Source organism: Trichosurus vulpecula, chromosome 4 (assembly GCF_011100635.1).
Source record: "Trichosurus vulpecula isolate mTriVul1 chromosome 4, mTriVul1.pri, whole genome shotgun sequence".
NCBI classification, from domain to species: domain Eukaryota; kingdom Metazoa; phylum Chordata; class Mammalia; order Diprotodontia; family Phalangeridae; genus Trichosurus; species Trichosurus vulpecula.
In genome coordinates, this window is record NC_050576.1 from 144,687,610 (window position 1) to 144,715,343 (window position 27,734).

The following is a 27,734-nucleotide window of genomic DNA, read 5'->3' on the forward strand; positions in this document are numbered from 1 at the left end:
CTGATTGAAAGAATATAAATTCCTAGAGCACATGGACTATTTTATTATTGTTTTTATACTCCCTACCAATAATAATACCCGCCAAAGTGTAAAAGTTTAATAAATACTTGTAGATTGATAATCTAGTACACTTTAATTAGAAAATAAATCAAATTATACAATAACCTGACCTTAAAACATGAAACTGCAAAGTAGTATCTAGAAACAGATATTTCTATTTTAAGATCCATAGAATAAAATTAGTTTGTATTCTTACTATTGTGATTGCTTTCTACTGATAGAACAAGCAATGTAAGCAAAAGAAGGTCAGTCAAAATAGCAAACATGCAATAATAGGTCAGATCACACAAATTTTTAAAAATACATCGAGGCACATACCCATTTTTCTATATCAATTTGCTGTGGAAAGAAAAGCCAAAATAAAAGTGAATAAAATACTAGCAAGGTAACAAGTCACTTAAATATCTTCATATAGGGTTTCCATTGCCAACCTTTTAGATTACTATTTCCTTAGGCCTTTTAATGCTAATGAAAAAAAGTTACACACTTAAATCATAATACCTAACCTATATGCACATAATATTTAAAAGTAATTCTTAAGTTAAACCAATACAAAAATGTTAACAGACATAAAGTTGAAAATATGCAGATGCATAAAACATCTATGCAAGTCAATGAAGTCAATAGTCAGACTCGAACACAAATTTAAATGTATACTAAGCAACATCATTATACGCTCCTTGCTTAGGGGCTTTTTATATTTTCATACATTTGAAAATATATGTATGAAGGTATGTATATTTGTATATAAATAATATATATAATACATCTAAAATTTGTAATAGATAAAATATACATTCATCTAATATCAATCTTCCTTCCCCGTGTCATATATGAATGCAATGTAAGAGTTATTAAAAGGCATTTCACATGAAGACAAAAGAGCAGATCTTAACAAGGAAATATGAAATAATTCCACAACCAAATAGAATTCAAAGAATATCACCTTATTGAGGAGTTTGAGTTTATTTCCTAATGTGCCATGTTTGTTTTTTGTTGAAACGTAGTATGTAGTACTGGATCAATTGCTAACCTTGAAGCCAAGAATCAATTGTTTCACTTGCTGCTTGTGACATAACAGTTGCATGACCATGGTACAGTCACTTGGCTTCACAATATTCCAGTCAATTGTCTTAGAATATAAATTATATATGAACTACTTATCTGCATTTATATATGGAAATTACAAAGTAGGCATTCCCTCCACTAATGAATCTACAGATGAAGGTAAAAAACAGTTCACTGAATTTTTTTTTAAGTCATGAAATTATCAAAGGTTATCTACCTTCCCAAATGTAATATGCATAAGAGCCCATGACAAAAGATTAGAATACCAAGAGTGCCAAAATAAATAGCATAAGATCAGACCCAAAATAATTCCACAATATTAATTATTTGAGAGGTGTAAGTATACCATGAAAACTCAGTTATTTCAATCTGTTATTACACTGAATTATATTTGTATAGCAAAGTTTTTGAAAAAAGAAATTAACTTAACAGATATATACCCTGTCCAGAGTCAGGTTCTTTTTTTTTAGCAAGAGGCAAAACCCTACCCACTTTAGTATATTATCTGTTGCTGGCATAATATCACATAGGAAAAATATTACAAATAAGCATGATAATACAACTGACTCATATCTTACTTTGTGTGATAAAAATTCAGTCACTCAATTAGAATATATTGTGTTGACTTCACCAGAAATGTGTCTAAAGATCTAATGAACAGTTCTAAACCAGGCTCCCTAAGTTTCCCTTTTAACATTCTATTGAAAACAAGATGCTACAAGAACTTGAAAGCTGGGAACATTTCTAAAACAAAGCTAAAAAGAAAGGAAAGATACTAAGTGGAAAGAAAAGTTTTAATTCATTCTTTCACTATAACTCTCCAAAATATCTAGCTTTACCTGTAAACACCTGGATTCTAGATAAATATCTATTTTCAACACAGTAATATGGTTTAAAAATGAGTTGTAAATAAAACTAAATGAATATGATCTATTTAATGTGTATAATGTACAAAAAAGTATCAATTTGAAAGAGAATATAGAAATTCGCAAAAGTTTGTTCTACAAAGGAGGAGCTGTGGTTAATTATGTTTATAAATTTATAAATTCTCATGTCTCATTCTTTCCTGAGAGAGAAAAAAAGTGGGGGAAAAACTGAATTAAGTTCCTTATCAAATTCACATTCACTTAGCAGATACTATCAGTGATCTTCAGATTTACCTAACACATTATTTACATTAAGCCAGAATGACCTGTTTAATCATAATTTTTTAATCACAAAATTAAACATACCATTTCAAAGAAGTGATATAAATGACTACAGGATTTACCTCTCGAAAATAAATAAGTTTGGAAGAAAGAGAACTGAGGTAGTCCATTTAACAGTAAGTCCATAAAACTTTTGGATTTTTTTTCTAATAGATAAGATTATATACATAGACTTTCAAAAACTATATACATAGACTTTCAAAAATGAAGTCAACTGTTTTCCCTGGAAATCAAATTCTAAATTATGATTTGAGAAGAAAGCTCACTTCTCACACTCAGTTTATATTCTTCAATGACCTGCCTCTCCTCTACATTTCTTCTAAAAGACATCAGAGCAGAGAAGGCTAAAAGTAATTCTATCAGAGATACAACATCCAGCCACAAAAACAGTATTAGTAAGAATTATGGTATTATTGTATGTAGAGTCTCATACAGTACATAATATTAATGCTCAAGGAGATAATTATATCATGTACCATCAAATATTAAGCTGAAAAGAATATTCTTCCATTATTTTGTTAAAAGGAGAATTTAAAAAAAAATTATTCATTCTAAAAATTTAAATCTACACAAACTAGAATGAGTGTCATCAAGGAATTGTATCACAGGAAAAGACAGGGTAGTCAGGGGGCAAGGGCAAAACATGACAGCTGAACAGCCACGGTTCTCAACTGGTACCCTTACAACAACAGGAGAAAGTGAAAATGCACCTATGTGTCCAGCCTAAAGGATACATAGACAAGTCACATAGGATGGGCAAATACAGATGGATTGTGATTTGTATCACAAATCAATTTCGATATTGGGTATGTAAACTTGAAAAAAATGACCCACATAATCACCTAATCTCAGAATTGGAATGAGTCTCAAAGGCTAACTGCTCATAACTTATTTTTAATTAACAACTCTCCCTACAACATCGTTAGCAAAAACCATACAGCTTTTGGCCGAAGAACTCTAGGGAGAGGAAGACTGGGACTCTCTCCTCTCCTGTGGCAGCCTAATCTACTTTTCTAAAAACTATAATTGTTAAAAAGTTCATTCTGACATAAAGACTTAATTTGCTTCTCTAAAACTTCTATCTAGTGCTCTTATGCCCTCAAGAGCCACAAATTACAGGCTTAATAGCTATTCTGCAGAGCAGCCTCTCAAATACTTGAGAGAAGTTTCATTTCCCCTTCATCTCTAAGCTCAACATTCCTAGAAGCTTAAACCAACCCCTATCAGTCATGACCTCCAGGCTTTTCACCATCCTGAATACCCTCTTCTGATTCTCTCCAGCTTATTCATGTAATTCCTAAAGGAGGAAACAAATAATTAAACACAGAGGCTACAGATATGGTTTGATCAGGATATGTCACCCCCTTGATTTACCAAACAGATTTTTTGCCAGATGAACTGCTGTCTAGCTTTGAGCTTTTGTGGAGGTAGAGCATAAGGTCCTGGTCAATTTTATGAGGTTAAAGCATTCAGGGCCAATGTTTAAGACTTTGATTTTGTACAAAGGCATTCTGATTGTATAGATGAAACTTCTGTTGAAGGGTAAAATTCAGTGCCCCACACAGATACCTAGGTCTCTCCTCTCAGCTCTGTTTCTCTTATCTGATTCATCTCCATGTTCAATTCCACTCTGAATTTCTCTCCAAAGGTCTTAGTACTTCCCTAACAGATCTTTTCAGAACCCTTTGTTGTTCAGTCGTTTGCAGTCATGTCTGACTCTCCATGACCAGATCTGGGATTTTCTTGGCAAAGACACTGGAATGGTTTGCCATTTCTTTCTCAAGCTCATTTTACGGATGAGGAAACTGAGGCAAAGGTCAAATGACTTGTCCAGGGTCACACAGCTAGTAAGCGTCTGGGGCAGATTTGAACTCAGGTCTTTCTAATTCCATACCTAGATTTCTATCCACTGTGCCACCTAGCTGCCCTACTACATCCTTTTAGGTGTGCCCAAATGTACAAAGGCTATAGGCCTGACCATAGGCTCAGTACAAGAGCAACAATAGTCTAAAGTTTAGACTAAAGCTTACTGTCACCCTAAACTAATCAAATTATCCCAACTGCTATAGATTAATCACTCCACGTGGATGTTCATACCTATGTAGGAGGCACAAAGTCTTTCCATTAAATATAATCAAAGATCTAGAGTAAAGTAAAAATGTCCCTTATCACCAGTGTTGTTTGATATAGTTCTATAAATGAGAACTTTGCCTCAAATTTCACTGAAAAAATGAGTCTTTTCAAATGACAGCTCCCTCTTCTCTCCTTCTCACTCACATAACTCTTCAGATGTCTTCCCCCACTATCTTCTGCTTCAACTCTGTTTCACATAAAGAGATGGCTCAGAGCTGGCCCTTCTTGCCAAGACAAACCCCTCTATGTGAACAAGTAATTCCATTCCATTCTACCTTCTCAAGCAGAATGCCTCTTCCACCAGAACCACTTTCAGTCTAATTTTCAATCTCTTCCTATCTATTGGCTGCCTCCCTGATACCTATAAATATTTCCATGTCTCCCCAATCCTTAAAAAACATTCAGCTGGCAGAACCAGATGATGTGCTGATCCACATGCATGTGTGATGATCCACTATGGTAGACTTAGTTCTTCTCAGCAATACCATGACCTAAGACAATTCCAAAAGACTCTTGATAGAAAATACTATGCATATCCAGAGAAAAAACTATGGTGTCTAAATGCAGACCAAAACATATTATTTTCACTTTTTTTCTTGTTTTTTCTTTCACATGATTTTCCCCCTTTGTTCTGATTCTTCTTTTACAACATGTCTAATGTGGAAATATGTTTAACATGATTGTACTTGTATAACCTATATCAGACTGCTTGCTATCTTGGGGAGTGGGGAGAGAAGGAAGGGAAGGAGAAAAATTTTGAACTCAAAATCTTACAAAAATTAATGTTGAAAACTATATTTACATGTAATAGGAAAAAAATACCAGTAAGTGAAAAAAATCCCACCTTTCACTTGCTCCACTGATTCCCATTAGCTATCCTCCTAGATCTGAACTCTCTTTCATGTCAAAACTCCATAAGAAGGCCATATACAGTAAGTGTTTATACTTCCCTTCTCATTCTCTTCCAATCCCTCTGCAGATTGGCTTCTCACCTCATCATTCAAGTGAAATTACCCTCTCCAAAGTCACCAATTATTTCTTAATTCCCAAATCTAAAGGTTTTTTTTTTTAAATCCACATCCTTTTTGACCTCTCTGCAGACTTTGATAGTATTGTTCTCTCCTTTTACACACCCTTCTACCTAGATTTTTGTAACACTTTTGTCTCCCAGTTCTCTTTTCTCTATGCTACCCCATATTTCACAAAGGTCTTCACTGAGGTTTGAATGTCTGTTTGTCTAGATTGCTTTTAATTCCACGAAATGATTTTGAACATCTATCTATATAATTACTCTTTTGCCAGAACTTCATCAAAATCAAGACCCCTAACAATGGGGTCTTCTGTAAGGATCTGTCCTTGGCCCCCTTCTTTTCTCCTTTTTTATTATTTTGTTTCATCTTATTAGCACCCATGGGTTCAATTATCATCTCTCAGCAAATGATTCTCAAATTATATCATTTAGTTATTCTAACCTCTTTTCTGACTTCTAGTCTCACATCACGAAGACTCTATTAGACATCTTAAACTGATTTCCAAGTCCTATAACAAACAAGATGGAAGTCTATAGACATTTTTTCCAATCCTTACAACATCTTGAAACTCTTCAGATTAGGAATGATATTCAAGAGATAAAGCATTATCAGCTGTCTCCACAGTCTAAGAATGCTAGGCACTAACACATTCATAAATAAATTAACTAAGAACAAGGAAGGCTAATTCCTAATATACCCACTCAGCAGTCCCTCCCCCAGCAGCCACCATGATCTGCACAAACTAATCCACAAGCTTAGAACAGAATACAACTCTATACCCAGTTCCCTGTGTTGCTGAAGGCCAAAAATCTTGCTCTGGCATAACATAGCACTCTGTTGCAACATTACCCAGCCAGAGAGCTGAGGAACTGTGAGGTTAGGGAATTTAAGGTAGTATCAATATGTATACTGAAGTCCCTTAATATGAGACCATTATGACCTGATGACCTAGAAGCTTTTTTTAAGTAACAGAAACAATGAACTGAGTTGCCAAATCCTGCAAGTGCAAAGTAGTTAAATCAAAATGTTCACTGATCCTGCAAAAATTTTCTGACATATAACTTACTCAACAATGAGAAAACCATGAAGTATTTCTGGATCCAACATTTTGAGAAAGAATCAAAGTAAAGAAATAGTTCAGAATAAAGTTATAAATATACAGATATTTTAATATCATATTTCACTTCTTTGTAGCATAATCTAGTGAAATAATATCTGCCCCAAGATAGAGATAATTCAATAAGAAAGGACTAGTTAGGGTATTGGAAAATACTTTCAAATACATGTGTTTTTGAGTAGATAAGTTCTCTTGCTCATTTTATCACCAAATAGAATTATGAGGATGAAATCAAATACATCTTCATGGATTTTATATTCAATTACTGTATTTATCTAAAATGATCTTAAACTTAATTTTGCCATGTACCTTGAAATTAGTGCTACACTCAAAACACTCTAATACCTTACATAATTCACCATGTTTCTTGATAATAGTTATCATTATCATAATCATCATCACTAGCATTTATATAGCATCTACTATAAGATGTGAAAATTATGTTTCCGCAGAGATGTGATAAAATAGAGGAAGCATGGTTCCCACATAGAACAGGAAGGGAGGTATTAATTTAGCTGAAGTCAGCCAGCAACAGGATGTATCTATACAAAGCAGAAGAAACCAGGTAAGAAAGGCATCGTAGTAAAGAATATAGAATATAGGATAGGGGTCCCAACCCTGCTTAGAATAAACATGCTTAATAATAGCTTTATGAATATTAGCTTCTCCCCTGGAGCAGCTACAGCTCATTTAAAAGCACATACAGTGTATGTGGAGGGAAGGGGAACATATCAAGGGGAAAATATGTAGTATACATACTGGCAAGTTGTACACCTCAGAGTACTCAGCCAATAAGGAAATGAGGGAGGGACTTTGCATTTTGGGACAGGGATATAATGGCTTGCTCTTGCTTCTGTAGTATATGTCTGTCTTAGCAGCACACCCGCTTCTTACAAGAATGTAAAGTAAATAAGTTTGCCTCATTTACCTCGGGAAATTCCTCTAGAAATTTTATTCCCAACATCTACTATGTGCAGGAGCTTTACAAATATTATCTCATTTTATCCTCAAAACAACCTGGGAGGTAAATGCTATTATGATCTCCATTTTACAGGTGAGGAAAATGAGGCAGACAGAGGTTAAGTGATGTGCGCAAGATCACATAACTAGTAAATTTCTGAGGCTAGATTTGAATTCAGGTGTTCTTGATTCCCGGCCAAGGAATCTATCCACTGTCCCACCTAGCTGCCTTCTTGACACGCAATACTGCACATTAGAAGAAGAATAAGACCCTATAATCTATAATCTTAATTTTCATAATAATTAGCTGTTTTAACTAAATATATATATATATATAATATGTATATCCCTATGATAGAAATTTTAGTTTTTTACACTTTTAGAGTAACGTTATTAGAATTACAAACTATTCAGTTTTTTCCTTAGAATAAGCCATCTATTCTTAGTCACTTAAAGGGGATTATTTAAGAATTATAACAAAATAAGGATGATTAAACAGACAATGCATTTTGACAGGTACCATTAAAATATCAACATAATGAGTACAAGGGTACCCTGAGAAAATGTTTTAAGTTACTTTAGGTTAGTCGTTTTAGTATTAATTCTACTTGTCTTAGGATCAATTTGAGAAAACAGAGAAAATAACTCACCTCACATTATTATAAAAATAAATTATAAATGGTTAATAAAACAATATTTTATTATTTGTATTTTATTTTTAAATAATATATTTTGGTTTTAATCTCCCATAATGTGTTGCTTCCATTAGTTAATTACCATGATGCAACAAGGGATTGCAAAGATAATTTTCCAATCTGTAATTCATACAATAAGAAATGGAAATACTGTGGAAAAATAATGCTGGTGATATCTCCCCTTTAAATAAATAACTATTAAATTATGTATATGTCAAAACTATTTCTTCTACCAAAGTCATCAAACAGTTAAAATGACCCTGGGTCACATTTAAGGTTATATAATAAGACAAGTACTGTTAGATGTTACTTTATTCATAGGGCTATTCCATATTTCCATATTTCCCACACTAGCATTTTATGGGTTCCATCAAAAAAGCCTAAGCTAAGTTTCAAGCTGTTCCATGGCCAAATAAGTTTGGTAAATACTGCCACAGGTGAGTGAAACTTGGGGGAGTATAAATCACAAGTTATTTGAATCTTCTGGAGGGGAGGGGGAGTAAAAAGGAAGTCTGGACTCATGATAAAATCCGCGTAGAGAATTCTCAGTAGGGAAATTCACTCGGTTGACATACGTTGGCAACTCTTTAATTTTTAGTATTAGAAAGTTGTTTGAGACACTGATAGATTAAGCATGTCTGAAGCAGGATTTGAACCCAAGTCTTTCCACCTATCATAGTGCCTGACACATAAAAGGTGCTTTTTGATAAATGTTTATTGATTAAATCCTGACCTAAAGTCAGCTCTCTATCCACTATAGCACACGGACTTATTTTAACCATTTATCCAAAACATAGTCAACATAAAGCATTTTTATAATTAGTAATATAACTCAATTAGATAATTTGAGTTTCAGATTCTTCTTTAGTCTTGGTCTACAAAGTGGCTAATGCCTAGATTATAAAGAAAAGTGACTCAGAAAATCTATAAACTAGATAACAAGAGTTGGCTATAGCAGGAGATGGAGAAAGAGGAGAGAATTAGTATGAAGGGAACGTTTACTACCAAAGGGAGAAAAGAATATATATAAAAAATGAAATATTGTTTTACTAACCTAATATGTTGAATTTCAATTGCCATAAAATTCACTGCTTGGAAAAGCAAAAGCTTTAAAGAATAGTCACTAATTTGATCTCTACAGAGTATTCATCTCTTTGTCCAAAATTCTCCTACCTTCATCTGAAAAATTTTAAATATATCCCATTTACCTGTTCAAGAAATATTTCCCACCAGGTGTCAAAATTTGATTTGTCACTATTCCAGTGAACACCACAATTTCTGGATTGGATTCTTTCCTTATGTTATTTGAACCAGTATTTCCTCTACCTCCTAATAACCATAGAGGCCTTGTTAAAAACAAATGATCTTTACATCTCAAACTCCAAATTTATTTTTCTATTCAACTCATAAGTTGACATTCTTTCTCTCCCATCTTGCTGTGGCTCATCCTCCTCATTTTGAGAAAGGAAGAGAAATGAAACCTATTACCAACAAGTATAGTCAAGCAAAACAAATACCTGCACTGGTCATGTCGAAAAGAAATATGCTTCAGTCTTCACTCTGAGTCCATCAATTCTTTATCTGAGGGCAAGTAACAAGCTCCAGCATGAGTCCTTTAGGATTAAAGGTGGTCATAGTGTTGCTCGTCAGAATTTCTAAGTATTTCAAAGGTGATGGTCTTTTTGTTCATGTTTACTTTCTTATACTTGATTCCGGTGTTTGTATGTCAATGTTTCTACACAACTCTTTCCATCAGGATGCTTGGAAGACCTCTATTTCATTAAAAATCCATTTTCCCCTGTAGGATTACTATTTTGCTGGGTATATTATTCTTGGCTTTAACACTATTTTTTTCCTTTTGGAATATAACATTCTGAGTTCTCTAGACTTTTATGATGGAAGCTGCTAAATCTTATGATTCTAATTATGACAGTTCAGTACTTGAAATTCTCTTTTCTGCATGCTTGTTCATTTTCCTAAGAAGTGGATTTTGGTTATAATATCCCTCAGAATTTATGTTTTGAGGTTTCTTTCAGGAAGTGACTTCAGATTCTCCCTATTTCTGCTTTGTCCTCTGATTCTACAAGATCTAGGAAATCTTGTGATTTCTTGAAATATGATACACAGGCTTTTTCTTGGTAATGGTTTTCAGATACAGTCCAATGATTCTTACATTGTTTCTCCTCAATCAATTTTCCAGATGAGTTATTTTTCCGATGGGATACTTCACATCGTTGGGGGGTTTTTCAGTCTTTTGAGTGTTTGATATGTTTTGATGTCTCCTATTTAGTACATTCTAATTTTAATGGAATTATTTTCTTGGGTAATGTTTTGTACCTGTTGTTTCAAGCTATTAATTCTCTTTTCACACCTTTCTTCCATAGCTCACATTTCTTTTCCCATTTTTCTCCTCTGGTGCTTTTCATTTGTTCTTTTTTTTTCAATTCTTTTTTTTGTTTGTTTTTAAATTTATTTATTTAACATATTTGGTTTTCAGCATTGATTTTCACAACAGTTTGAATTACAAATTTTCTCCCCATTTCTACCCTCCCCCCCCCCACTCCAAGATGGCATATATTCTGGTTGCCCTGTTCCCCAGTCAGCCCTCCCCTCTATCACCCCCCTCCCCTCTCATCCCCTTTTCCCTTCCTTTCTTGTAGGGCAAGATAAATTTCTATGCCCCATTGCCTATGTATCTTATTTTTTAGTTGCATGCAAAAACTTTTTTTTTGTTTTTGAACATCTGTTTTTAAAACTTTGACTTCCAAATTCTCTGCCCTCTTCCCTTCCCACCCACCCTCCCTAAGAAGTCGAGCACTTCAACCTAGGCCACGCATGTATCATTATGTATAACCCTTCCACAATACTCATGTTGTGAAAGACTAACTACATTTTGCTCCTTCCCAACCCATCCCGCTTTATTGAATTTTCTCCCTTGACCGTGTCCCCTTTCCAAAGTGTTTGTTTTGATTACCTCCACCCCCATCTGTCCTCCCCTCCATCATCCCCCCCTTTTATTTTTTTTTATCTTCCTCCCTCTTCTTTCCTGTGGGGTAAGATACCCAATTGAGTGTGTATGGTATTCCCTCCTCAGGCCAAATCTGATGAGAGCAAGGTTCACTCATTCCCCCCTCACCTGCCCTCTCCCCTCCTCCCACAGAACTGCTTCCTCTTGCCACCTTTATGCGAGATAATCCACCCCATTCTATCTCTCCCTATCTCTCTCTCTCAGTATGTTGCTCTCTCATCCCTTAATTTCATTTTCTTTCTTTTACATATCTTCCCTTCATCTTCAACTCACCCTGTGTCTGCTCTATCTCTTTTACATATATATACATATATACATATATATACATATATATAAAAACACATATATATACACATACATACACACGCATACATATACACATAGATACATACATACACACATTCACTTATATATATATACATAAACATATATATATGCATATTCCCTTCAACTACCCTAATACTGAGGTCTCATGAATCATACACATCATCTTTCCATGTAGGAATGTAAACAAAGCAGTTCAACTTTAGTAAGTCCCTTGCAATTTCCGTTTCTTGATTACCTTTTCATGCTTCTCTTGATTCTTGTGTTTGAAAGTCAAATTTTCTATTCAGTTCTGGTCTTTTCACTGAGAAAGCTTGAAAGTCCTCTATTTTATTGAAAATCCATATTTTGCCTTGGAACATGATACTCAGTTTTGCTGGGCAGGTGATTCTAGGTTTTAATCCTAGCTCCATTGACCTCCGGAATATCGCATTCCAAGCCCTTCGATCTCTTAATGTAGAAGCTGCCAGATCTTGGGTGATTCTGATTGGGTTTCCGCAATACTCAAATTGTTTCTTTCTGGCTGCTTGCAGTATTTTCTCCTTGATCTGGGAGCTCTGGAATTTGGCAACAATATTCCTAGGAGATTTCTTTTTGGGATCTATTTGAGGAGGTGATTGATGGATTCTTTCAATTTCTATTTTGCCCTGTGGCTCTAGAATATCAGGGCAGTTCTCCTTGATAATTTCTTGAAAGATGCTATCTAGGCTCTTTTTTTGATCATGGCTTTCAGGTAGTCCAATAATTTTTAAATTATCTCTCCTGGATCTATTTTCCAGGTCAGTGGTTTTTCCAAGGAGATATTTCACATTGTCTTCCATTTTTTCATTCCTTTGGTTCTGTTTTATAATATCCTTATTTCTCATAAAGTCACTAGCTTCCACTTGCTCCAATCTAATTTTGAAAGTACTATTTTCTTCAGTGGTCTTTTGGACCTCCTTTTCCATTTGGCTAATTCTGCCTTTCAAGGCATTCTTCTCCTCATTGGCTTTTTGGAGCTCTTTTGCCATTTGAGTTAGTCTGTTTTTTAAGGTGTTGTTTTCTTCAGTGTATTTTTCAGTATTTTTTTGGATCTCCTTTAGCATGTCATTGACTTGTTTTTCATGGTTTTCTCGCATCCTTCTCATTTCTCTTCCCAATTTTTCCTCTACTTCTCTAACTTGCTTTTCCAACTCCTTTTTGAGCTCTTCCATGGCCTGGGACCAGTTCCTGTTTTTCTTGGAGGTTTCTGTTGTAGGCTCTTTGACTTTATTAATTTCTTCCGTCTGTATGTTTTGGTCTCCTTTGTCAGCAAAGAAAGAATGCAAAGTCTGAGAGTGAATCTGGGTGCATTTTCGCTGCCTGGCCATATTCCCAGCCAACTAACTTGACCCTTGAGTTTTTCAGTGGGGTATGACTGCTTGTAGACTACAGAGTTCTATGTTCCACGTTTGGGGGGGAGGTGCCAGCTCTGCCACACCAGCACTGCTCCTTCCCCAAGAACCCCCAACCCGAACTGGGCTTAGATCTTCGGCAGGCTGTGCACCCCTGCTCTGATCCGCCACTTAATTCCTCCCACCAGGTGGGCCTGGAGCCGGAAGTAACAACAGCTGTAGCTGCCCCACCTCCGCTGCCCCCAGGGCTGGAAGCCGAACCCCGAACTCCTTCCACTCCCGCAGCTTTTCCCACTAACCTTCTCCGCAGTCTTTGGTGTTTGTGGGTTGAGAAGTCTCGTAACTGCTGCAGCTCACTGAATCAGGGCGCTAGGGCCCCCTCCGCCCAGCTTCTGGTCTGGATGGTGCATGCCGCTCAGACTGGGCTCTGCTCCACTCCGCTCCCAGCTCCCAGCTCCCAGCTCCCAGCTCCGTGTGGGATAGACCTCACCCAGAGACCATCCAGGCTGTCCTGGGCTGGAGCCCTGCTTCCCTCTGCTGTTTTGTGGGTTCTGCCATTCTAGAATTGGTTCAGAGCCATTTTTTATAAGTTTTTGGAGGGTCTCAGTACGGAGCTCACACTATTCCCTGCTTACCAGCCGCCATCTTGGCTCCACCTCCCTTTTCATTTGTTCTTAAAATCATTTTTAGCTCTTTTAAACTCTTACTTTAACTCTTCCAAGAATTCTTGGACTTTTGCCCAAGCTCCATTTTTCTCTGAAGCTTTGCTTACAGATGTTTTGAGTAATTATCTACCTCTGGGCTTGTGTCTTGAGCTTCACTCTCTCCATAATAGCTTTTTATGGTGGGATTCTCTTTTTTTTTCTCATTTTCCCAGTCTACTTCTTGACTATGGGTTTTAATTTTGGGCTGGGCTCCTCGCACTTCTGGGATGAATGTGCAGGTTCTTGAGCTTTTGCTCTTTTGAGTGTTTCTATTGCTTTCCTAGAGTACTGAATATTGTGTTATTCCAGATCTTATAGTTAGCTGAGGCCAGGGACATGGAAGCTTTCAGTGCTACCAATATGACTAGAAATGGGGCAAAGTCACTCATTTCCCTCCTGGTCTGAACTCTTCAAGTTTCTCATCTTGGTTTGGGTCTGTCAGCTTGCCCCTGGCTGGAATTTCCTTTAAAGTGCTATGGAACTCAAGAGCTATCAGTCTTCTGGAGATGCACAGGAGGTTAAAAAAGACCAAACTGCAAGATCTCCTTTGGTCCAGGTTCCTGCTCGGGTTATTCCACTACACACTTCAGCTTGAGTTACAGACTAGACCTGAATACTAGCTCTGCTCCTGGGATCAGAGTCACACAACTACAGTTTCCATCTGAACCTATTCCTCACTCAGCATATAGCTAGAGCCTGAAAAATCCTCTCTACCACTCCTAGACACAGTTTCCCTCCTTAGTCCACCCTGATTTGTCCCCAAAAATGGGTAGTAAGCAACAGAGCTGCCATATAGCACCCATTCTCATACTTTGCATTAGTTGAGGGATCCATAGGATCACTTCCTTCCCTAGTGCAGAAATTCGTTCCTCTTTTAGTACCTGGGAACTATAATGTTGTGCACATAGTCCTGGCCAAATCTCATCCTTAGTGTCTACAGCCCTCCCTATTTATATTTCTATATCAACCTGGGCTGCAAAAATGACTCATAGTACGGTTTTTTTTTCCTTAGATCACACAATCAGAATTGAGACTGGTGAATTTTCTAGACCTTTGTTGGAGAGCTATGAAGGAGAAGCTCAACTATACTACTTTCTGCTGCTCCTCCATTATTTCTCTGCCTCCTACAACCCCAAATTTTAATCACATTACAAATTTATTAACTCAAATATTTTAGAAAGAAAAAAACTAATTAGAAGTCAGCACCAACATCTAATGTGCTTTCGAATCAATTCATAAACATAAATTTAGAATCAAACAAACCTCATACTATAAAAATGCAATCAATTGCTTAAGCCGGCCTTGTAGCTGGATTATGCAAAACTATAGATGGGAACAATAAAGTGTTTTGTACCCCTTGTATATGTGTGTGCCAAAAAAATACTGCTTTTTAGACTTTCAGTAGATTTTTCATCCAATGTTTTGTAAATATGATCCACATTCAAAAGGTGTCATGCTTCAATAGTAACGTGCTTTTCATTTTATGTATATGTGTGTGCAATATATATGTATATGTGTGTGTGCGTGTATATATACATATACATATGTGCATATATATAAAAGACTCTCAGCAGACATTCAAATGGCTTGTAGATCTGACTCATGTTCAAGTTGTCAGGCATCAATATCATTTAATGATGAACTGAAGTTTTGGGGGGTGAAAAAAACTAGTTCCTTTGAGAAATTTTCTATTATTTCTTGTTTTATCTCAAACTAAAATTTCAAATAAAAAATAGAAACTATATATAATACTAACTGCAAGCTTTATTCTAGCCAAAATGTTAAAATCCAAAGGAAAAAAAATTAATGACACAGTTGCTTCATGGTTGATTAGAAGTTGGACAGAGCTTTGACCACTCTGTCAATCTGAAATTCAATAAAAAGTTTTAATTCAAAATACAAATACAACCAAATTGAAATGCAAATAAATACCATCTTTATTACCCTCCCCTTTCTTATGAGCATGATAAGAATTCAATTTGATTTTTAAGTAATTTAAAACTCTATCTAAACCATATGAAACTGTACCCTAAATCATAGGAAACTAAAAAAAACTGAAAGTTCAGACAGAAGTTATATTGTCATAAATGGGGATTACTACCAGTCCAATATGTACAACCATTTAACTTTTTTACTGATCTTGACTTAATGGGGTTTTTCTATCATCACATGTGCATGTGTATATAGAAGTGTGTGTGTGTGTGTGTGTGTGTGTGTGTGTGTGTGTGTATTCACTCCATTTATGTTGTCTGTAATGGACAATTGGGCCCAAAACTGAACAGAAAGAAAAAAAAGACTGAACTATATTTGATAAATTGTAAAGTTCTTTTAATGACACCAAATTTCTCTGTACATCTTTTTCATACCAACATGCTTCCAGTGATGTAATATAGTGGCAAATGATGGAATGCTCTAATACAGGGCTGTCCAAAATGCAGCCCACCACATGCAGCCCACAGTGGGATTTATGTGGCCACCTACAAGCATAGAAATCTAAATAAATGCTTTAGTAAACAAAGCCGAGCTACCGCAGAGCTCTCACTAAAATGGCAAATCAAAATATGTTGTCTATTGTTTCAATAAAAACCTAAGGTTGGACAGCCCTGCTTCTAGTATTAGAAGATATGAAAGTGAATATTGCTCAGAGGCAATGGAGAAAGGCATGGTAGATCTAAGCAGTGTACAACAAATTACAAATGGAAAAGGAAAGCAAGAGACGTCATCAAAGAAACATATGAATGAAAAAGAAGGTATAGTCATATGGCAAGAACAAGGGATAACTAAAGGACAATCCATGGGCTATTGTTCTTATCTTTATGGTATCAAGAGAAGAAAGAAGGGTGTTAATATATTGGCTAAACCCTTAGAGCAAAGTATGAGAGGACATGAACGGAAGTCACACAAGCATAACAACAAGCACAGACTGGGAGAATATCCACATGATGAAAAAACAAGTCTATTTGAATTTGTCAAAAAGAATGTTTGTCTCATAAATGGTATATGTAATTTTCAATTTCATATCTAAAATAACTATGCTTTTTTGCTTAAGCCATGTGCTACAACTTTTCTTTCAAAACATTATTAGAAGACCTGCCTGCTTAACTATAAGTTTTAACAAGTAGTCACTAATAGGTAATTTCCAGACATTGGATCCCACTAAGTCAGGTGGAGAATAGCCAATTAAATAAATATAAGCATAATAATAATAACAATAATAATATAAAATGACATGGTATTTTTATACTGTGTTAAGGTTTGCAAAGCGCAATACATACATACATACATATATATATATATATATATATATATATATGTATCACTTGATCTTTACAACAATCCCATGGGATAGGCTATTATTATCCCATTTACAGATGAGCAAACAGGTTGAGAGTGATGACTTGATCAGGTTACAAAGCCAATGTCTAAGGCAGTATTTGAACTCAGGTCTTTCTGATTCCAAGTTATACATTCTATCTCCTCTGCCACTTACATAACTAGGAAAAAAATGTAAATAAGCTTAGGAATGATATGATAAGTATCAATAAGTAGCCCAGGTTTAAGAAGAATAACTAAAGAATTGTCTGTTCACAAAAATACAGCAGAGCTTGGACTGACATAACATTCTCACTATCTCTGCATTCCAAATAAAATATATGACTGTACTTTAAAATTTCATCCACAACAACTATTCAAAAGTTGAAACAGTTACATGTCTAAAAATAATTCAGAATAAAATAAATGATAATGAAATGTGATCACACACAGAGCAGTTAGTAACATATAACAATGTTAGCATGGAAAATATAAATAAACATTAAATCACCATAAAAATGCTGGTATCAATCATTAGAATATATTTCAGTGGCAAACAATTCCCCAATGAGTCAACTTAGTGTTTTAATTTTTGTAGCTCTGCAATCTATCACAGAAGTCATTTACATAAGATACTCTAAATAAATTTGAAGAAATAACCAAGACACTGCCTTGATACATAAAAGCTTCAGAATGTGGTAATACCTGCAAAATAAATAGATTATTTTATTATATGGTGGTTAAGTTCATAATATGTTAAAATTCTACATAGACTTGAGTACTTGCCCCTTCTGCTTTCTCCACCGTGTTGGCCAACATCTCCTGGAGAGCTCGGACAGATAGGGATTGTTCCAACACAAAGGTACATATAGATAGGTCTGGAGGGACATTCTGTTTAAAAGAAGGAAAAAATTAAATTACTAACATTGTCATTGTCAGTTAACCAGAAGCCAACCCAAATTTGCTTGCCTGGATATCTTTCACAAAATAAAGTTGGGTCTTGATAATTGTCTGATAATTTCAGGCTACGTCAGATGCAAATTGAGATAAAATAGCATAAAGCCTAGAGGCATATAGTTTTTGAGAAAATTTTTAAAAATTTATTAATAATCATAACTTGGTTTGTCCCCTTCCTGCTGTAAGCTATAATTCCTTGTAAAATGTTTTTTCTTATGTTAACTGAAACCTCCTATGTTGGTAACCAAAAATGGGGTCCTTAGCACTTAGTCAACAAGTGCCCTTGACTAGTTTGGCTTTTCCCCTGAACCGAATGCTGTTTGTATGTTGGATTGGAGTAAGCTTGTCGGCCCCTTCACCTTGCTTCCCTTGCTTAAGCAGATCGAAAGAACCTGTGCTTTCCTGGTCAACCCCTTCACCTTGCTTAAGCAGATCGAAAGAACCTGTGCTTTCCCCAGCGTACTTTACCCCCCCCCCCCCAGATGCCGGATGGTTAAAAACAGCTTCCGTTGGAGCCACAGGCTACAGCTACAGCCACAGCCGAAGCTGAAGCAGGAGCTGCCGGTAGCAGAGCTGACCTACAGGAGGAAGCTGAACAAGGACTTGAGGCCAGTGGGTAATCTTTTTACCATAGAGGGGAAGGATGTATATGATTTTGCTTTACACCATCATGCTTCTCTGAGGCCTCCTGGTTACTCTTGTGAGGCGGACTTATTGGGCCTGGAAGCTTTTGATCAATATATCAAAATGGGGATGCTGGTTCATGGGTTGGTTATTGTGGAGCCTAAATATATGCTTTGATTCTTCTGCCTCCCACTTTGAGAGTTTCTTATATCCGGTGGTTCCGAACCTTTCAGACATATGCATGATCCTCTTTGAAATTATAAACTCTGCCCTCCTAATACATTTGGCGACGAGGATGGGATCGCTAGGTATAAGATCTCTATTTAGAAGCAGAAGAACTTCAGAGGAAGAGATGAATATCCCAGGGTGAGAGGATCTATTTTATTCCTCCCTAGCAAAAGAATTGGCTAAAAAAGCTGGGCCAGGCTTATCAGCTTAAGCCCTGGGAAGAAGGGATTATCTCCTGCTCTGGGCCCCTGGGAAACCATGCCCAGCACTTCCACCAGCCTGTTTTCCTTCAGGACTTTGTTGCTCCTGAGGCTGCACAGAACCATAGCCACTCCAAGTACAAAGAGAAATCCAAAAACTGGGAAACATTCAACCAACCCAGTACCCCAACACACCATGCTTCCTTGTTAAAGCCAGATTCTGCTGACTACACCATATGTGTCAACAATCTGGGTAACAGCTTCTGTGGGAGTATAAGATTCACCCACAGCCAGCACCCAGAAAGCTGCCAACAGCACAGGTTTTTATGATCTGCTTAAGCAAGGGAAGCAAGGTGAAGGGGTTGACAAGCTTACTTTTAATTCAGCATTCAAATATTATTCAGTTAGTTCAGAGGAAAAATCCAGCACCCTGAACTTCAAAACAAAATGCAAACAAATTACAAACATCAACAGACTTTGTCTGATTCAAATCCTAACACAGTTACCAGAGTTCAACAAAGTTTCAACATCCGGGTTTACAAGCTGGAGGGCTCCTTAGCTACAGCTGCCCAGAGTTTCCTCATCAACACCACCTCCAGAGCCTCGCACAAATGGCTCTGTCCTCCCTTCTTATAGGGCTTCAGACATCAAACATCATCTGAATCACCAGAGCTCAGGCTCTGGTGATTGGTTCTTGAGTTGGCCCCTCCCCTTAGGATGCTGGGAGGTTCACATCCACATGGATTACGTTAACACCTAATGGGGTTTGGGCCTGGGGCTTAGCACCTAGTAAAGCTCACTGAGATAAATTGAGTCACTCAAAGAAAACAAAGGCCATTCTGGTTACACCTCCTTCCGTTTACATATTTTATTCATTTGTTCCTCTGATATTCTTGACTTTTTGCTCTTCCAAATGAGTAGAGCCTGGGTTACATAAGACACTAAGGGATGACTGTGTCCCTCTAGATTTTCTTCTTTTTTAATCAAGAGCTAACGATTACTAAATAATTTCTTTGTTGAAGCAGATGCTCCCAGTAGTTTTATAACTCCTGCTTCAAACCTCAGACAAATTTGCTTCTCAGAAAGGCTCTGAATTGTTCCCTCTTGAAAGAAATGTTGCTTTGAAAGAAATGGTAGAACTTAAGTACTTTGTAGGCCAAGACCATGTCTCATTTTTGTCTTTGCATACTGAAGAACTAGCAATGTACCTCTTACAAAGCAGGTGTTTAATCAGTGTGTGTGTTGAATTGAGTTGAAAAGAGAAAACTGTTTTTAAACTTACATGCTAGGATGCCTGGAAAGACTTACAGGAACTGATACAGAACAAAGTAAGCAGAACCAGGAGAACATTATACACAGTAACAGAAATATTATAAGATGATCAACTGTGAATGACTTGCTATTTTTAGCAATATAATGATCCAAGACAATTCCAAAGGATTCATGATGAAATTTGCTATCCACTCCAAAGAAAGAACTGATAAAGTCTGAATGCAGATCAAAACATGTTATTTTTTCACTTTTTTGGTAAGTTTTTTGGGGGTCTATGTTTTCTTTCACAATATAACCAATATGGAAATGTTTTACACAACTGCACATGTATAACCTATATCAAATTGCTTGCTCTCCTGGGAAAGAAGGAGGAAGAGAGAGAATTTGGAACTCAAAAATGGTTTTAAAAGAATGTTAAAAGTTGTTTTTACAAGCAATTGGAAAAATGAAATATTATTCAAAATTTTAAAAAATAAAGTTACATGTTGATTTCTTCACCAGTTGATTGGCATGCTACTCTCACCATTGGTTAGCAACCTTTAAATTGGGGTACTGAGGTATGTTCTGTAGCTAGCTTTCTTTTGTCTTCAAAGCCACTAAAGGAGGATCACTGAAGTTTATGCCACTGTTCTCATCATGTCAAAGTCAGAATCTTTCAAAGAGTCTGAGCAGCTGTGAAAGCTCTTGATCAGAGGGTTGAGCTTTCACACAACAGAGAGAATCTAAGGAACCATGAGCCATGCTCACAGACTGTGTGGTAATGAGGGATCCAAATCCCAAGTGTTCTAAAGGCTTTGGTTTTGTTACCTATGTCATGGTGGAAGAGGTAGATGCAGCCATGAATGCAAGACTTCACAAAGTTTTTGGCAGAGTTGTGGAAATAAAAACTAGCTGTGGTGGGAACTTCAGTGGTGGTTTTAGTAGCAATCATAGTGATAGAGGATATGGCCTAAATACATTTGCAGTGATAGTGGTTATGAAGGAAGTGGCCTTAGTTACATTGAAGGAAGAGAGGTTGTGGACAGTGACAGAAAACAAGACAGTGGTTATGGTAAGAGTGGCAGCTATGATAGGTATGACAACGGAGGATGTGGTAACAACTTTGGATATGGTAGAAGCTACAATGACGTTGCCAACGACAACAATCAGTCCTCATACTTTGGTCCCAAGAAGAGAAGAAACTTTGGGTGCAGGAATTCTTGCCCTTTTGGTGGGGGCCAACATTTTGCCAAACCACACAACCAAGGTGCCTATGGTGGTTCCTATAGTAGCAGCAGTGGCAGGAGATTTAATTACTGTTAGGAAACAAAGCTTAGGAGGAGAAAAGAGTCAGAAAAGTGACAAGGAAGCTAAAGATTGCAACACATTTGTGAACTCAGTCAAGTACGGTGGTGGCAGGACCCAGCATTACAAGAAGACATTTTAGACAGAAATTTTTTGTATATGGGGAAAAAACATCAGGATTGTATTTGTGACTAATTGTCTAACAGATTATTTTAGTTTCAGTTCTGTGGCAAGTGTAAAGTATCCCAACAAAAGAGTTCTAATGTAATTTGGGAGGTGGTGGTTGCTTCCATACTGTTGAAGAAGGGAAGGAAGGAAGGAATGAAGAGAAGGTGCCAAGTTGCTGACCATTGTTCTGGCACAGAGCTCTGGAGAGTGAGGCAAAATGACACCGATCCATAACAGGCAGGGAACAGGTCCTAAAGTTAAAAAATAATACAATATCTACTAAAATGAAAATACCCACAAGAACCTGGATTTCTGCATTAATTCTAGTTGCTTCTTGGCTTGTCCCTCCTAAGTCTTCTCAATCCACCCATAAATAGAGCACTGGGCCTGTAATCAGTAAGCCCTAAGTTCAAATATGTCCTCAGACACTAGCATGGTAAGTTACTAAACCTACGTTTGTCTCAATTGCCTCAATTATAAAATGAGGATAATAACACCTAGCTTCCAAGGTTGTTGTGAGGATCAAATGAGATAATATCTGTAAAGTACTTAGTATAGTGCCTGGCACATAGTAGATGCTATATAAACACTTATTCCTCTCTCCCCAGTTCCCTATCTCTGTCACAGTGATATTCCTAAAGCATTGATCTGACAACATGGTAGCCCTATTCAATAAATGCTAGTGGCTCCCTACAGAATCAAATATAAACTCTTCTCTTTGGCACTTAAATCCCTTCAAAACTAAGCCCCAATATATTTTTCCAGTCTTCTTATATATTAATCCTTTATCATATATTCTTATTATACGTTACTCCTTTTCCTGGACTCCACAGACCAGTCAAATTAGCCTTCTTGCTATTTATCACACTCATAAAACACACACACACAATTAAAACATGAATAGAAATATAACATCCATTAAGCAGAACCATGTAAAGAAAGAGAAATAGATGTATAGTCATCCTTCAACATTTCCAGAATTAGGGGCACAGGACCCCTGCGAATGTACTGTAGAAAACCCCAAACAACTCTAGGCCCCACTCCATACCTTTATTTTTAATAATTTTTATTTATTTAACACAAAAACAAAACAACACACTGCACCCATTAAAAAAATTTCAGTTTCTTTGAGAGAAATTAGGACCTCTTTTAGTAGTTCTTTTAGCACAATGAAACTTTTAACAAAATTTAACTGTTTATAGTAAATGTGTGTATGTATACTTATGGTAGCAAATTATAAATTAGATTACTAATATACAGTATTTATATATTCATGACTTACTTTGTTTTAGTTTACATACATGTATCACCTGTAATTTTCTAAGCAATAAAAATACAAAAATTCCCATTTAATTATCAATGGCCAATTTGAAAATAACCAAAACTGAATGTGCAACAAAATGCCAAGGGATGACTATATAGGGAAATTTTTCTGCTGAGTTAAAATCAGTCAATTCAATTTTGCTTGCTACTTTAGTGTTGCATATGAGAAATACCCACATTCTGATGTATACAAGACGTTTTGAAAAGCTATTATGATCATGGACTATTATGAATTAATATTTTTATTTGTTGCATTGTGTATATTTTTAAAAGTATATTTGAAGAGAGAAATTCACCTGTTTGGTTAGCTACAATGATAAAGCTAACCACAGGGATTTTTAAAAAATAATGAAACTGCTCTTAAGCACAGAAAACTCTTTTGTACCATTGACAAATATAATTTTTTAAAATGTTAATGTGTTCATTTCAACTTATCTTTGTTTAATTTCTACTGTGTTTTATAATGTACATGTGATATTAGAATAATATGTGTATATAACTTATGATTAAATAAATATACATATAATGGGTATGGATGCTCTAAAAGTTTTTACCAATCAAGTAGAACTGAAAAAAATTGTAGCTCATTAACTTAGTACACCACTAGTTCTGAAAAATCATCTTGACTGCTACATTTGACAAGCTTATTATAAACCAGCTAATCAGCCATGGATTTTCATGCTAACTTTCATGTATTACCAAATCACAGATGTAATTCTAGTCCCAAAATAAAAACAATGTTACTTTTAAAATTTGGGAAAATATTTTCACATAGTAGGCCTAAAATTTTAAGTTTATTATATATATAATAAAAATAAAATATATAGTACGAATAACTATTTGTTTATACATAAAGCTTGTTTTAGGGCTTTCTGTAAAAGTGAATTTTGGAGATAGATAAGTATAATTTAATACATCATATAAACATGTAAAAGTATAAATATAATCAAGTTACATTTTTTCAATAGAAGCATTAATCTTCTCTGCGCCTTTAGCCATAATTTGCTTCTTACATACAAATAACCACTTATAGCATTAAATTCCATTACTTAGAAGAGTAAAAAACGTCAGGCGACCCAATGGGCAATAAAAAAGACATATTTGAAGGGTTAAGTAGGTTTAAAGGATTTAACAAATGATGACGTGCAAGAAATGGCATAAAATCTATCATCAAGACCATAAAAATAGGTAAACTGATCATGCAGTAGGATTAAGCAATAATAAACGGACAAAGTACAAGCATCACACAGCAAAAACAATCCTTGCTCTCGAGGAGCTTATGCTATAATTGGAAGAGACAATAATTAAAAGAAAAGATGGCCTGCAGGGCAGATGGAAAAGTCCAAAAGCCTAGGTTACACATATAGGTAGAATGACAGTGCTAGAGGACCACAGAACATAGCAAATTAGATGGTTTAGGTCTGGAGGCATAGTACAGCAAATGGAAAGCTCTAATGGTTTTCTCATCTCAACAAAAAGAATGAAACTGTTGATTCCCATATCAGCACTCAAATCTAAAGGGGGGGAGTAAGGAAGAAGGACAATACCAATTGTGACTGTTCTTCCTATTGCCTTGCCTTCATGAATAATTTCATCTGGAATTCATTTGTCTAGGGCATGGACAAAATCAAATAGGAGGGGGTGATGAGTGTCATCTATGTTAATTGAGGAAGTATTCACATAGATGAAATTACAGAATCATCAAAGTGTAAAATTGTATTTGTTATACATATTGGAGATCTACTTTAAATTATCTTGACTTTATAAGCACTTCTAAATACACACAAAAAAAACACACACAAGTTAGGTGGCACAGTGGACATGATGCGGTGCTTGGGTGCCTGTGCTTGGACCCCAGTTCTAAAATTACATCTCTCCTAATCTCAAAACACTGTTCCCTAGCAGTTTCTCTCTAGCAAAATAGGACAGCATGCCCTAGCAAAATGTTCATCTCTCTTCCTGATACAGCGGCCAGCTGTACTTACAGAATTTTTTAGTTTGAAACAGCTGTGTACTGACTGAACCGGGCATGTACTGGATCATAGAGATATTTACTACTCACTGACCTATCATATGCCTGCTAGACCTAGACATATGTATACTCCCTTACATTTATCTTGTCTAACAAGACATTGATGGAAGCAGCCTGGGTATTTCCCAGTCAGCCCTGACCATTAGTTGATTTAGTGATGTTTCAGGCCCAAAACCACACCTCCGCGTAGCCCCTGCTTGGGCTATTTCCCAGTAAACTCTAGGTAAAATACCCACACAGTAGATACTAAAAGTGCATGTTCCTTTAAGAACTGACCACTCCCTAATCCTGCCCTGAATCACCTAATTAGCATATTTGGCACATGTTTACTATAGAATAACCTATATAAACTTTACCTGCACTCCCTCCGAGGTTGCAGGTTCCCTAAGAATTCTTGCCCACTGAAAAGCCTAACAATAAATCTTTGCCACCTTGACTGAAAGAATATTTGAGATTGTGAATTCATTCCAGATAGCCCTGACCCTAATCTGGGAACTTTAGTCTCAGGATTCCCATGCCTGAATTTCACCCTCAACAGAGTACCAGGCCTGATGTCAAGAAGATCAATCTTCCTGAATTCAAATCAAATCTGGCCTCAGATACTTACTAGCTGTGTGACCTTGGGCAAGTCACTTAATCCTGTTTATCTCCATTTACTCCTCATTGTAAAATGAGGTAGAGAAGGAGATGGCAAACCACTCCAGTATCTTTGCCAAGAATATCCCAAATGCCAAAAATATTTTCTTAGAACCCCTACCATTTATTAGTATTTTCCCTTATCAACAGCCCTCCAGACATAAAATAGCACTAAAATTTCCCATAAATCCTAACAATTTCCATTCTTTCTCAACTTACATGTATCACTCTACAGCCTGATACATACTCTTCAGATAGGTTCACCGATATTTTGTCTGCTTCCATACCAGTTTGACAGCCAAAAGCCCTGACTTTTCTCCCAAATCTCTATTAATATGTATTCTAGATATAACAAAATAGAAAGACACCCCTCATTTCTGATAGCTGTTTAGCAGTTTTCTGCCAAGCATAAATATGCAGTACTTAATGTATGGATTGGCATAGCAACATACATCGATTTGAATGCTTTTTGTGAAAAACATGCTGCCAGAAAAACCTCCTTTCCCTTTTCCACAGAGTGGCAGGCCTCATACAGATATGGAATGAAAAACTCCAAATAATTAGAGTGAGCAGGAAAGAAATTTACTTACAACTCTACAAAGGCAACACTCAGTCTCTCACTTCCTCAACCCACCTTACTCTGACAAACTGAAAATGGGTAGGAATAATTAAGATAGCAAGAAATTCATCATGTTTAATGCTTTCTTTTGTGAAAAATTAAAATAAAACAAACCAGAAATCAGAGATGGGGTAGTTTGGGGATTGTTTCAAGTAAAATAATACTGTTATTGTTAATGATATTTTTATAAAATGTACTTAGCATCATTAGTAAAAAAATAATGAAAGAATAACATCTTGAATTTGAATATATCTTAATCCACAACTTCAAAACAATTCAATTACACTACATTAATCTTCAAAGAATTTGTGACAGATAGGGTAGAAGGTGATAGAACAAACAGAAGCTCCACCAAAGGTACATTATTGTGTTTGTCCTTCCACCACCTTTCTAACAACCACTGTTTTCCTCTTGTCATATTTGCAGATTTAATGGATATAAAGTGGCATTTCTCCTATTATTGGTGATTAGAAGCATTTTCTTCATACAGTGGTAGATAATATTTTTTCATTTGAGAATTGTCTGCTCACATACTATGATTATGTTATTCAGTGAGAAATAACTCTTATCCCTATACATTTGTGTTGATTCTTATATCTTGGATAGTGGACCTTTCTTAATCCTTCCAGGTGATGGTACTTTCCCGTTTAGAGCTTCCTTCCATCTGTATTTATTTTCTAAGTGCTGATTTATGTATGTGTGGTTCCTCCTTCCCCAAATGTAAGATATTTGAAGGTAGAGACTGTTTTTGCTAATTCTTTTTATCTCCAGTTCTGAATACATCATCTGGCACATGGCACTGTATAAAATGCTTGTTGACTGACTTTCCAGGAAAATTTGCTGCAGAAATTTTCTCAAGTATTTCCCTGATAATTTTAACTGCATTTATTTTGCTTGTATAGAAACTTTTTCAATTTTATGTAATGAAAATTTTCCATTTTATCTTTCACTGATGATCTATACTCCTTTTTTAGGTAAAAATGCAATCACAATGAATGTTGATTTTATCAAAAGCACTTTGCCTATATTAATACACTTATATAATTTTTGTTGGTTTTGTTATTAAAGTGTCTATTTTATTTCTAATTTTTCTAACACTGAACTAATCTGACATTCCTGGCATAAATCCAACTTGATTACAGTGAATAATATTTTTAAGATTTTGATGCAACCTCTTTGCTAATACTTTGTTCAATTTGTGCCAATTTTCACTAAATATCAATCTACTGGTCTAACTATTGTTCTTTCTCTTTTACCTCTCCCTACCATATTTGTACCGTAAAAAGGAATTAGGTAAGATGCCTTCTTTCTCTATTCTTGCAAACAACTTATGTCACGCTGGAATCAGTTCTCTGAATATTTGTATAATTCATTCTAA

General features: G+C 35.9%; 1 protein-coding gene across 4 annotated transcripts in view; it reads right to left on the minus strand.

The window, feature by feature from the left end:
* The window catches only part of RYR2 (ryanodine receptor 2), an 828,134-nt gene that overhangs the window by 550,864 nt on the left and 249,536 nt on the right, over window positions 1-27,734 (minus strand). For all 4 annotated transcript variants that reach the window (XM_036753924.1, XM_036753927.1, XM_036753925.1 and 1 more), the window contains exons 3-4: window positions 17,800-17,904; window positions 379-399 (exon numbers count right to left, since the gene is read on the minus strand). In XM_036753924.1, coding sequence (XP_036609819.1) covers window positions 379-399; window positions 17,800-17,904 — 126 coding nt within the window. The remainder of the gene's footprint in view (window positions 1-378; window positions 400-17,799; window positions 17,905-27,734) is intronic.